The sequence below is a fragment of the Phaseolus vulgaris genome, chromosome 1 (genome assembly GCF_000499845.2).
Source record: "Phaseolus vulgaris cultivar G19833 chromosome 1, P. vulgaris v2.0, whole genome shotgun sequence".
NCBI lineage: Eukaryota > Viridiplantae > Streptophyta > Magnoliopsida > Fabales > Fabaceae > Phaseolus > Phaseolus vulgaris.
In genome coordinates this window covers 13,002,402-13,015,710 of record NC_023759.2, presented here as the reverse complement: position 1 = coordinate 13,015,710, position 13,309 = coordinate 13,002,402, and the positions used below count along the sequence as shown (strand labels likewise).

General features: G+C 36.2%; 1 protein-coding gene across 4 annotated transcripts in view; it reads right to left on the bottom strand.

Moving 5' to 3' along the window:
- The window catches only part of LOC137813606 (alpha-mannosidase At3g26720-like), a 45,797-nt gene that overhangs the window by 13,250 nt on the left and 19,238 nt on the right, over nucleotides 1–13,309 (bottom strand). For all 4 annotated transcript variants that reach the window (XM_068615957.1, XM_068615956.1, XM_068615954.1 and 1 more), the window contains 6 exons: nucleotides 13,216–13,284; nucleotides 12,215–12,274; nucleotides 12,045–12,116; nucleotides 11,822–11,869; nucleotides 11,573–11,692; nucleotides 7,884–7,949 (listed from right to left, as the gene is read on the bottom strand). In XM_068615957.1, coding sequence (XP_068472058.1) covers nucleotides 7,884–7,949; nucleotides 11,573–11,692; nucleotides 11,822–11,869; nucleotides 12,045–12,116; nucleotides 12,215–12,274; nucleotides 13,216–13,284 — 435 coding nt within the window. The remainder of the gene's footprint in view (nucleotides 1–7,883; nucleotides 7,950–11,572; nucleotides 11,693–11,821; nucleotides 11,870–12,044; nucleotides 12,117–12,214; nucleotides 12,275–13,215; nucleotides 13,285–13,309) is intronic.

Sequence of the window (13,309 nt, the reverse complement as noted above, 5' to 3'; positions counted from 1 at the left end):
CTAAAATCTTATAGGAACATGATTTATAACCACAAGGCCTTTGTTCAAATTATCTTTGATGAAGTGTTTGCCAATTTCAATATGTTTGGTCGTATCAGATTGGATTGGACTATTGGCAATGCTCATGGATGACTTGTTATTACAGTACAATTGCATAGGGATGTCACCAAGTATGATCTTTATCTAGAGTCCTTCACACACTTTGAGCAAGGGCTCAAAATTCAACTTTTGCACTAGATCAAGATACTCTATCATATTTTTTGCTTTTCCACATCGCTAGACTTTCTCCAAGAAATATAGAATCCCCATGCATAGATTATCTATCAATAATAGAATCTACACAGTCTATCTGCATCAATATATATCTTCAAGGTCAAAGCATCTCCTTTCTTGAAGAATAATCCCTTTCTTGGGTTTGGCTTCAAGTACTGAAGAATTTTGTCAACTACTAGCATGTGTCTTTCTCTTGGATCATGCACAAATTGACTTAGCACACTAACTGCATAAGCAATGTCTGGTCTTGCGTGTGATAAGATTTTAAGTTTGACATGTAGTTCATCGAAATGTGAGCACAATTGGAATGTAGTTGAGCAAGTAATAACTACTTTTCATGACATGATTCTTTCATTATTATCTTTTTTGTAGAATGTAGAAAGAAATTAATTCACATTTTACTTATTCATAATGCAGATTCATTAAAAAAAAGGAATAGGATGGACCACAAAAGTTTGCATGATTTGGTTTACATAAAGTGTAACAATCAACATTTAATTATAACATAATTCTCCTGATTATGCAACACTCCCCCTCAAGTTGGTGAATGTATATCTATCATTCCCAACTTGCAAGTAAGATCTTCGAATTGTTTTGTGGGAAGTCCCTTAGTAAACATATATGCCAATTGGAGTCTTGAAGGGATGTACTCAGTGGCTATAAGACCATCATCCAACTTCTCTTTAATAAAGTGTCGGTCTATCTCTACGTGCTTTGTTCGATCATGTTGAACCGGATTGTGTGCAATACTGATAGCGAACTTATTATCACATGTCAAACCCATAGGAGCTTCATATTTTATTTTTAGGTCATCAAGTATGATCTTCATCCATAAGAGTTCACACACCCCTTGAGCCATGGCTCTAAATTCTGCCTCTGCACTTGATCTTGCAACTACATTTTGCTTCTTGCTCCTCCATGTCACCAGATTTCCACCCAAGAACATGCAGTAGCCTGTGGTGGATCTCCTATTAACAATCGATCCTGCATAGTCAGCATCAGTATATACTTTCATGGATAAGTTTTCCCCCTTTTTGAATAGCAATCCTTTTCCTGGAGAGGCTTTTAAGTACTGAATAATTTTATCTACTGCCTGCAAGTGTCTTTCTCTTGGATCATGCATAAATTGACTAACCACACTAACTGCATAGGCTATATCTGGCCTAGTGTGTGAAAGATAAATGAGTTTTCCCACAAGTCTTTGATATTGTGTCTTCTCCACTTTTGGGTTTTCCTCATCATTCCCAATCCTATGATTTTGCTCTATTGGCACTCCAGTGGGCTTACAACCCAACTTACCAATCTCTTTGAGAAGATCAAGGATGTATTTCCTTTGAGAAATAAAGATGCCCTGTCTCGAGTAAGCAACCTCTATCCCAAGGAAGTACTTCAGCTTCCCAAGATCCTTCATTTCAAATTGAGCAGCTAGTCTCTCCCTCAAATTTTGTTTTTCAATCTCATCATCACCTGTAATAATCATATCATCTACATAGACCAAAAGTAGAGTGAGTTTACCATTCTGAGAATGTTTTATAAACAGAGTATGGTGGTCACCTTGGCTTTGTCGGTACCCCAAAGATACCATAGCTTGAGTAAACCTTCCAAACCAAGCACGAGGTGATTGTTTAAGACCATATAGGGCCTTCTTAAGTCTGCACGCCTTATTCCCTTCATTAACAATACCATAACCAGGTGGAATCTCCATGTATACTTCTTCCTCCAAGCTTCCATGCAAGAAGGCATTTTTAACATCAAATTGATGCATTGCCCAACCAAAGTGTGCTGCCAGGGAGAGAATAATCCTGACGGTATTCATTTTTGCCACTGGAGCAAAAGTCTCCTCATAATCGATCCCATAGGTTTGAGTGTACCCTTTTGCAACCAACCTTGCTTTATACCGATCCAGTGTGCCATCAGACTTATACTTAACTGTGTATATCCACCTACAACCCACTGCTTTCTTATCTTTTGGTCTCTCTACAATCTCCCAAGTCTCATTCCTTTCTAACGCGCTCATTTCTTCATTCATGGCTCGAATCCAGTTCTCATCTTTTAAGGCTTCTTGTACCGATGAAGGGATTTTGATAGAATCAATAGCTGAAAGAAAACTCTGGTGCTACATAGAAAGTTTTTCTGTAGACACAAATTGGGATATAGGATATTTGGCACAAGATCTTTTTTCTTTTCTCAAGGCAATAGGTAAATCATTTAGGTTAGGTTCAAAAGCAGTATTTAAGGTGTCCTCAAGAGTCTCACTGGTATGAGTTCTTACCTCCGGTTCAGACAATTGAAGTTGTTGTTCGACCAGGACGGGTTCTTGTTGCCTTCGCTGATATTGTTTTCCAAAATATTTGTCTTCATTATTCTTCTCTGGTAATGATGTTGGTGCAGGGTCTTTGTCATCCTCTCTAAGAACGAAATCCTGCAACAAAGGAAAAGGTGGCAACTCAAGGTCCTCAGCTTCTTGAATACTCTCCCCCTGAAGCTGAGAACTAGGAAAGAAAGACTCTGTTTCATCGAAGGTGACATCTTTGGAAATATACACTTTACGACTTTGAGGATGATAACATTTGTATCCCTTTTCGTTGGGGGCATAACCTATGAAGACACATTTGATGGCACGAGGATCTAACTTACCCCGATAAGGACTATGAACATGGACAAAAGCAGGACAACCAAAGACACGATTCTGAAGACTATTCAACATGGGAATAGAAGGATAGAATGTGGTCATAACCTGAATAGGAGTAACACCCTCTAGAACCCGAGAGGGTAATCTATTAATCAAATAAGTGGCAGTCAGGACTGCTTCCCCCAGTAAGATCTAGGAACAGATGTTTGGAAAAGTAAAGCTCGAGTAACCTCAAGGAGATGACGATTTTTCCTTTCAGCAACCCCATTTTGTTGAGGAGTGTCCACACAGGTTAATTCATGAACAACTCCATTTTCCTCAAAGAACTTGGAAAGGTTTTGGTTCACATATTCTCTTCCATTATCAGAACGCAATCTCTTAATTGGACTTTCAAATTGTGTTTGAATCATTCTGTAAAACTTTACAAACAAGTGAAAAACTTCAGACTTATCTTTCATGAGGAATATCCAAGTAACCCGAGTACAATCATCAATAAATGAAACAAACCATTTTGCACCCGAGATATTAGGAATAGATGAAGGTCCCCATACATCTGAATGAATAAGATCAAAAGGTTTAGAACTTTTATTACCATTGGGAGGAAAAGTTGTCCGATGGTGTTTAGCAAACTGACAAACATCACAATGAAATGACTCAGCAGACACTTTTGTAAATAAAACAGGAAATAAGGACTTTAGGGTACTAAATGGAGGATGACCAAGACATCTGTGTTGAAGCCATATCTGAGATGATGACCAAGATTCACGACCTTGCTGAAGATCAGAAGTGTGTGCCTGTAGTCTAGCACCCTTTTTACTTTCTTCATGCTGTAAATAATATAACCCGCCCTGCTCTTTAGCAATTCCAATAGTGTTCCCCGTGGCAAGATCCTGAAAAACACAATGGGAAGGGAAAAATACCACTGCACAATTTAAATCTTGGGTAATCTTTTGAATAGACAAGAGGTTATTGGATAGTTTGGGAACATGAAGCACATTTTTTAAAGGAAATGAAGGTTGAAGGTGAATGGTACCACGACCATTAATGGGGGTAGTGGAACCATTAGCAACAGTAATATATGGCTTACCGGATAAAGTAGTGTAGGATGAAAAAAAAGAGGAATGAGGTGTCATATGATCAGTAGCACCAGAGTCTATAATCCAGATATTTTCAGTACTAGAAGCATTAAAGGATAAAAAACTAGAACTCTTACCACTCATAGTAAAGGAACAATAGCTAGATGGCTTACTAAGGGAGTCCATGAGAGTTCAAAACCAACTTTTTTCAGATTGGCAATATTTGATCCTGTTCACGCACACAAAAAATCCGTCGGAAAAATTTTCCGATGGCGGTTTCCGGCGGCTGGCGGCGGTTTCCGGCGAGCAGTGGCAGTTCCGGCGAGCGGTGCAGTTTCCGGCGAGCGACGACAATGGTGGTCGGTGGTGGTGGTCGGCGGTGGTCAATGGCGGTGGCAATAACGGTCAATGGAGAAAGGATAAGGAAAATAAAAAGTTGCAGCAATGAAGGCTGTCCAAAAAAAAAAATAATTGCAGCAATAAAGGCTGTCAAGGAAAATGATTACAGCAATGGCGGCTGTCAAGGAAAATGATTATAGCAATGAAGGCTAAAAAAATTGCGGAAGCAGAGTCTCCTAGATCAGGAGCTCTGATACCAAGTGGAAAGAAATAGATGAAATATATTTCTGAGATATCTTACAAATGTAATTACAGTCTCTATTTATAGACTGTTTTACAACCTAATTAAAGAAAGAAATAATAGGCAATGAAAGCCAGAAATAATGAGTGTTTAAAGCTGTACAAATCAAATAAAATCAAATCACTAACAAATCTGTCCTAATAAATATAAAATGGAATCTGCACTTAATTATAACATAATTCTCCTGATTATGCAACAGTAACCAACAACTTTCTCAAAGATACAATATTAGGGATGAAATAGACCTTACTGTACTGAATGACATTGATGAGTGCAATGAGTGGTTAGTAGAACAAGTAGATGATGATAATGATAACAAAGAGGGGAAAATGAGTTGGTTTTTAATGATGATCTCACTCTTAATTGGGCAACTGTTTATGAAGCTTCAAGTGTTGTAGAACCTGTTAGATATTATTAGATACTATTAGATATTATTAAATATTATGAGATATTATAGATATTGTTAGATATTTCTATTTATGTAATGGGTTTAACTCATGTTTCTTTTTCTATATAAACATAACCATATGTGGTCAATATACACAAGAGATTTATCCTATTCTTCTTTTCTTTTATTTTAATATGATACCAAAGTCATTTAAAGCCTATCCTAGTGAGGGTTTCTTGGGCCTATTGTGCCACCCGCTATCGGACCACCTATCAATATAGAGTCCCACGCACGAGGGTCTCACCTTAATAAGTTGATTTTATAAGGTTGAATTAGGCTTAAAGTTTACTTCTTAATATGGTATTAGAGCTCGTCTTGTGGCTAAGGTTATACCCAAATTTTTGGTTTAGACTATAGTGATACTTTTTCTATAGTGGCAAAGATGGCTTTTGTTTGCTTATTCATAGCCATGGTTTCTCTTCAACAATTACCTCTTTATCAACTGAATGTAAAAATTGTCGTACTTAATAGGGATTTGCAGGAAGAAATTTATATGGAGCAACCTCTCAGTTTTGTTGCTCAGGGGAGTCTTCTGGATTGGTATGTTGTCTTCGCAAATTCTTATATGGTCTCAAGCAGTCTCATAGGGCTTGGTTTGAAAAATTTAGCAATGTTGTTTAATAGTTTGGTATCATTCTATTTTTTACCGTCACTCTATGTTGATGACATTGTTCTTACATGCAGTGATCACCATGAAAAACATCTTTGTCAATACTTTCAGACCAAAGATCATGGCAAACTCAAATATTTCTTAGGGATTGAAGTAGCACAATCCAATACTGGTACTGTTATCTCTTAAAGAAAATATTCATTGGATATTTTGGAGGAAATTGGATTGATGAATTCGAAATTTGTTGATACTCCCACAAATCCCAATGTCAAACTTCTACCCAATCAGAGGGAGCCTCTTTTAGATCCTGAGAAGTATAGAAGATTAGTTGGAAAATTGAACTATCTCACTGTTACTCATCTTGATATTTCCTTTGCAGTTAGTGTGGTGAGTCAATATCTTAATTCTCTATGTGAAGACCATTGGAATGCAGTCATTCGTATACTGAAGTACATTAAATGCTCTCTTGGAAAAGGTTTGTTATATGGTCACAATAAGAATACTAAAGTCGTTTATTATTTAGATGCTGATTGGGCAGGATCTCCATCTGATAGAAGATCATTTTTTGGTTATTATGTCTCCATTGGTGATCAATGTTACCAAAATCGTGATCTAGATTGTAGGATTGTCGATCTTGCGATTTTTTGGGAGCAAAACGTGTTGGATCGCAGGGGGGATCGAAAACTGGCCGGATCAGAGCAATCTGGCGATATTTACAAGGGATTTATCCTATTCTTCTTTTCTTTTCTTTTAATAGAACCAATAACTTGTACAAGGAGACAAGCAACTTCAACCCAACAAGGAGGAGCAAAGACAAGATTCAAATTGGGGTTGGGAATTAATTGCATGATAGCTTTGATTCTGAGTTTGAAAAATTACTTAACTTTGACAAGTGTTTCTTTGAAGGGGAAGAGGACGAGGGATATGCTCCATTGAATGATATTGAAGAAAACTATGTTGGGATTGAAGAAGAGTTAGATAATTAGAAGTTTAAGACATTTATTTATGTTTTGTTGTTATTTTAAGTTTTGAAGTTGAAATTTGTGGTGTTTCTATTTGATGTTATTGTTATTTGAATTTCTAGACATAATATTATTATTAGTTATGATTGCCTCTTTCATTACTTTTGTATTACAATTATATTTTTGTATTTTTTTAAATTATCTATAAGTATATATTGAATTTCTTTTGACCACAATTTGCCGTCAATTTGGCTCATAATTGAGAGAAAGATGTAAAAACAAGCAGTTAGTGGTTCAATATATTCCAGGCAAAGATCAGCAGGCAGATCTTCTAACAAAACTTTTATCTTCTAATATTATTATTAGTTATGATTGCCTCTTTCATTACTTTTGTATTACAATTATATTTTTGTATTTTTTTAAATTATCTATAAGTATATATTGAATTTCTTTTGACCACAATACTTCCGCCATTACCTATTATGGCTTTTGTTATAACTTATAAAAGATTTTTGAGGTCCCCAATATTTTCCGTGTTATCCGATATCGATAACACGTAAAAATAAATTAACAACAATTTCATGGTCTAGTAATGAGGCAAATTGTAGAAGTCTTACAGCCACCGCAACACACATTCTTCTGATACAACTCTTTTCAAACTTTTTGTTCCTCATCATGCTCCCTTGGTGTTATACGAAAATCACAATGCCGTCAATTTGGCTCATAATTGAGAGAAAGATGTAAAAACAAGCAGTTAGTGGTTCAATATATTCCAGGCAAAGATCAGTGGGCAGATCTTCCAACAAAACTTTTATCTTCTACTAGATTTTCTTTTCGTCGTGCCAAACTCAATGGGCTGAGCTCCTTAAGACTTCTAAGCCTCCAAGTGGTGTGAGAATGAACTCACTGTATATTAGTTAGTTAGTATTAACTATAGTTTGTTCTTTACTCTAGTTAGTGTAACTGTTTTAGTTGGACTTTGTTATAAATGTAGATCTCTGTAAACAATGTCTGAGTGAATGTATATTCTTTCAATTCATAATACACAAGTTTCATGTCTCTTAACATAATGATTTTCATTTAAATAGAAACCTGAATAGAAAAAAAAAATCATTTGCTCAGGAAAAGAAAAACTTACAATAGATAGTAAACAAATCCATTCATAAGTACAACAGTAGACGAACATAATATAAGCTAAAAATTGAAAAATAGATAGTCAATCTTCAATTAAATGAAACATACAGGGTAATAGTTTCCAGCTATGGGTTGGTTCACTTGAAGATCCCAATCTGTCCTGAAATCTCGAATCTGCAAACAATTTTTATCAATTGAAAAAGAAAATACAAGAAACAAAAAAGGGAACAAAGCTAGAGAATAAGCCATTCTCCCAAGAATAATACAAAAGAATCATCGAAAACCAGAGACTGAATCATGTAATAGGGCTTGCCAATCTCTTTGCATATCTAATAAAGAAAAAGCATGAAAAAAATGTGACAAGGAAGAGCTTTCTTGCAAATTCTGTACATGATTTTGTCTAGAATGCTTTCTTGCAAATTCTAGCATACCTTTCCAGCCAAAATCACCAGAGAACAGAGAATAGAGAACAAGGAAGAGCATGGTAGAGAACTTTTTTTTATAAAACTCTTGTTAGGCATCAAAATGAAACCTCACATCTGAGCTAGGGTGACACCCGAGGTTTCAACTATCATATGTCATCACATGAAAGATAACATAAAACAAAAACAAAAGATACAAACAAACATAGGGGGACTAGGCCAAAACCTATACAAAGCGAAGCGAAACATGGGGAGTTTAAACTTGTTATGAAAGAAGTCTAACGAAATGTTGGGAGACAAACTACTATATCAAACAAACTCTAGCCTATTAAGTAAACCTAAGGAGACAAGTTTATTAGCATAATGATTGCCTTTTCTAAAGATATGAGAAATTTTAAAATCAATCCCTTTACAAAAAAACAAGCCTTTATTCCATCTATAGTGTAAAGACCAAGGCACAAGAGATTTAGAAGAGAAAGTCGGGCAAACTAAGGAAGAATCACACTCCATCGAGAGATGTCTATAGCCAAATTTTTGTGCTTCCTTTAGAGCGATAATAGCTCCTATGAACTCCGCCACTAGAGAAGACTGAACATCAAGAAAGGATGAAAAACCCTCGACATATTCTGATGGAGAAAGGCGGCCTTTCTCCATCATATTCACTTGTGCTACCTCTAAAAATCCCAGCACAAGAAGCAAGCCTTGCGAACCCTCTAGCTCCACCATCTGTATTGACCTTTTCCAGCCAGCTAGGGGAAACCTTTAATAGAATCTAAAGCCTTTAATAGAATTTAAAGCCTTTAATAGAATCTAAAACCTTTGGAAGCATTACCTGACAATTTGATAAAACCTTTAATAGAATCTAAAGCATGATTCATGCTAATCTTTTTGTTAAAATCTGGTGTGATTTCACATTCTCCAAAGCATCTAGACCGTGAAGGTGATGACAACAAGCCTAATGTGTTTAATTAAAGGACTCCCAATAGACTTAAGAAAATCAGTGAGATCATAAGAAGAAGAGAAAGAGTTCCTTGGGAAAACTTATTTAACCTAGGACCAGAAGTCAGCAGCCAAAGAAAAAGATGAGAAATAGACTTTTAGTCCTCATTACATACGAAGCACATAGAGCAAAGAGTCACACCACTACGCTGAACCTCACTGTTAGTGGGAAGCCTTTGCAGGTTTCTTTCTTCCTTTGTTGCCATCCTTAAAAGGTTGCCAGAGTTTTCTTGTAGTTTGTAGTGAATCTTCATTATTGTCACTCAAGGAATCCCCCTTTTCCACCCTATCGGCCCACAACTCAGAGACATTCTTACTTTTGTTTTTAAATTTGTCTACAGCAGGTGATGGCAGAGGCCTCAGCTTAGGACCAACCACTAGAGATATGGAAAGGAGAATACAAGAAGATCGAGACAAGATTGAGACTCTGATACTGATGGCAGGGACACTTTCTTATATATGTTTAAAAATGCCATGACCTAGTGTAAATTCTAGAGTAGGATTTTGGCTTGTATTTTTTCCTTAATTAGATTAGGGTTATGGTTAGGTTTCTAAAACATACCCAGGGTATACTTGGGCTTAATTGGAACCCACATTAAACTCTAGGTCAGTCATTGGACCTAATTAGGCTAATTAGGTCATGGGTGCACACTTGATCATGCTTGCCTTGTGACTTAAGTTTAGACGCCTAATTCAAACTCTTGTAATTTCCCACTTTTTTTGCTTGTAAATGGCTGACCCTCTAACCTATAAATTGGAGTGCTTGGCTCATGAAAAGATAGATCAAATATATGAGTGTTATGGTGCCAAATTGCAAGCCTAAGCACTCTTTTGTCTAGCCTCTCTAGGATAAACACCTTTGGTCTCTTCTTTCATCTTTTCCAAATGATTTGGCCGAACCAATCACTCTGCCCACTCCTCATGGCAACTACAAGGAATCCATTACTCCAATGGAGCTCTCCTTGACTCACTAATTCCATTAGCTTCTGCAAACTCTCACCAATCTCCAAGGAAAACCAATTAGGATGAAGAGGATATTATCATTAGGAGATTTTTCACGATCCTCTTCTAAGAGAATAACCGCTTCTCCATTTTCCATCCCTACAAGAGAAGTAAAATTGTTGTGCAAAGGCATGTTATTAATGTCAGATTTAGAAAGAACCTAGTTGAAATCTGCTGAAAAGACATCTGTAGAAAAGACTTCTGCAGCAAAATCTGCAATACCAGAAGTGCCATTCATCACTTTCTTTTGATGTCGTCCTAAACTCAGCAAGTGATTTTCTCCCCATCCTTGAATGCTTTCCAAAGAAGGCATATCAACGAAGACTTCATCTTCCCCTTCAGGATTAACTGCAGTATCCAATCCCTTCTTTTATTAACTCCATTTTTCTCATGTGGAACACCCTCCATAGCAGAAGGATTTAGCTACAAATTAGCAGATGCTCAATGGCATCTCCTCAATGGAGAGGATTTTCCACCAATGAAGATAGGGCACTTGTCAAGCTCCAATTTGAGAGGATTTGCTCCAATGAGAGGGAGCCATTTGTCATCATGTGAGTGGAGAGTTTTTAGGGTTAAAATTTTGAACATGTACACTACTTAGCACTATAAATAGGAGTGCTAATCCTCTTGTAAAATTCAGCTTGAATGAGAAGAGATATGCTGCCCATTTTTTCCATAAACACTTATTCTTAAGCTCTCTCTAGGGTAGTCTCTTGTGTAGCCTCCCATAGATTCCTTCCTAGTGAGTTGGCCTCACCCCTCACTCTCCCAAACCCATATTTCTCCACTTTAAATCCAGTTTTCTTTTCCTCCATTCCAACAAGCTTCTGCAACTCCATTCAAAGATAAAAAAAAAAACAAAACAATGCAAGGAGAAGAAGGCACCTATGAAAGGGTGTACCAATCCCCCTAGCTATAGAAAAAATCGCTTTAGCTTTGATGAAGAGAAACTGATGCAACCACTAAGACAAACTCGACTCTCAAAAAAATCCTAAATAACCTAACTTAGAGAAAATTTGACAGATCAATTTAATGTAGGATGATTTCCTGTTTCCAAACTAGAAGAAGGCAATAGACACATGTTAGGCGACAAATCAAAGCACTTACAGATAGGCCTCCACTTTGTTAGATGTCATTAGTGTTAAGCCTAAATGAAGTCTCTTCGCATTTCATCCACCCATCATGAGACCCCATTATCAATATGGTTTAACTCAAGGTTTTCCTATTAATTATATTGTATCTTCCACTTACAAATATGTTGGAAGTCTCAAATACAAAATTTGAATAGTTTATGATAATACAAAGGCACAATCTAATAATCACTGATATACATAATTTAGAATAGTAGGTGGACAGAAAACAAATTTAACAAACCCTCTTAATGAAGTCACGACCACTAGAATCGGTGTAGAATGTCTTGTTGCTCTTCATTGTCGTTTTAAATTGAGTAATAATTTCTTTCCCAATGCCATCATCCACTGGTATAGGCCCAACCTACACACACACACACATATATATATATACATAAATTTAAGATGCAACATCTCAAATGTTTCTGAGCAATTTAATTCAAATGAAACAATCATTTGCTCTTCCAATTGGATAACATGAAAAGTAACCTACTGTGAACTCAATTTCAGCATGTTCTTTTGCCTTGAATACCCGTGTAATCTGTATATGCAAAAAAACAAATTAGACTTCCATCCTTAATAGACAATTACAAGAGATATAACTTCTAATTTTACTGAAATTTGAGGGGGCAGGGGATGCTGCAGGCATTGGGAGTTATGGGTAGATGCATGTAGGAAAAATTGTTCATATAATAGCTATTTTAATCATAATTTACCTGGGATACCCATGGACTGAGTTGTTGATGCACTTCATCCAATATTGGACCACGCAGGACAGAAAAAGATACCTGAACACAAACCATACAAAATAAAATAAATTATTGTCTGGATTGGCCATAAATTAAAATTATCAACCATTGAATGTTCAAAAGGAAAAGTCCATAACCTGATGATCGGATTTAATGGGAAACGAACCATTTGGACGGAAGACATATGCCCCTGAAGCCTTAAGAAAAAGGTAGTTTGAAATCAAAACAAATATTTAACCAGTTTAATTAAGAATATTATGGATTAAAGTAAGAAGGTGATCTTATCTTAGTTCCAATTAGAAGACATAGTAAAGGAAAGGCCAGAAAAGAAAAAATAAAGAAAATGGGAACATATGTACAATCTAGAGCATTAAGTCAATCTTCTAATTGACAAATGCACTATTTATCCTGCATCAAAAACGGAAAACAAATGTTCACTTTTTTATTGTTTTTATTTGCTAGGTTAACGAGAGCATAAGGCTTGACTTCAGTGTACTTTGTACTGCATGTACTACACTCTCAACATGGTATTTTATATGGCATAGGGAGACCATGCTATACAAATCATCCCATTAGAACATAATTGTCTTTTCTCCTTTCATTACATGGTATCATGAGTATATGAGGGCAACCACCAATCATCTAAGGAATCCTACCAGTCAGCCAACGCCTACTTGTGGGATCAGAAAACTTGTATGGCGGCCAAATCATGATAAATAACCAACCAGATCTGAAAATCACGAGTGTGGCAACAATCAAGTGTAGGTGTTGATAATCTAGAGCAAAACAACTCTCCTTTTAACAGAGAGGAGAATCTCACTTGTCTGTAGAAAGCCCAGTCATTTTTGGGGCCTTTCTTTGGAATTGTTGCTATTTTTGGAGCAAATTGGTCAGTTATGATGCTGTTAGGTGAAACAATGCCCTTTTTGGGCTGTTTTTGGTACTCTTTACATTTACCAAACAAAATACTATACCAAAATATGCCTAACAAAGAAATTACAGCATCTGGCTAGGACAACCAAATATATAGAATAGCAAAGACAACTATATAAAAAAATTCTTCCCACTAACAATGTAGTACGAAATTAAGACAAATGAAATTCAAATATATAGAAGCTTCGGGTATATATGTAACTACCTGGGGATCTTTATCAGTCCCATCGTTTCCAGAATAATAACTGTATGATTGCTCAACTGATGCTGTAACCTTCAACCAAAAGAAAATAAGAAAA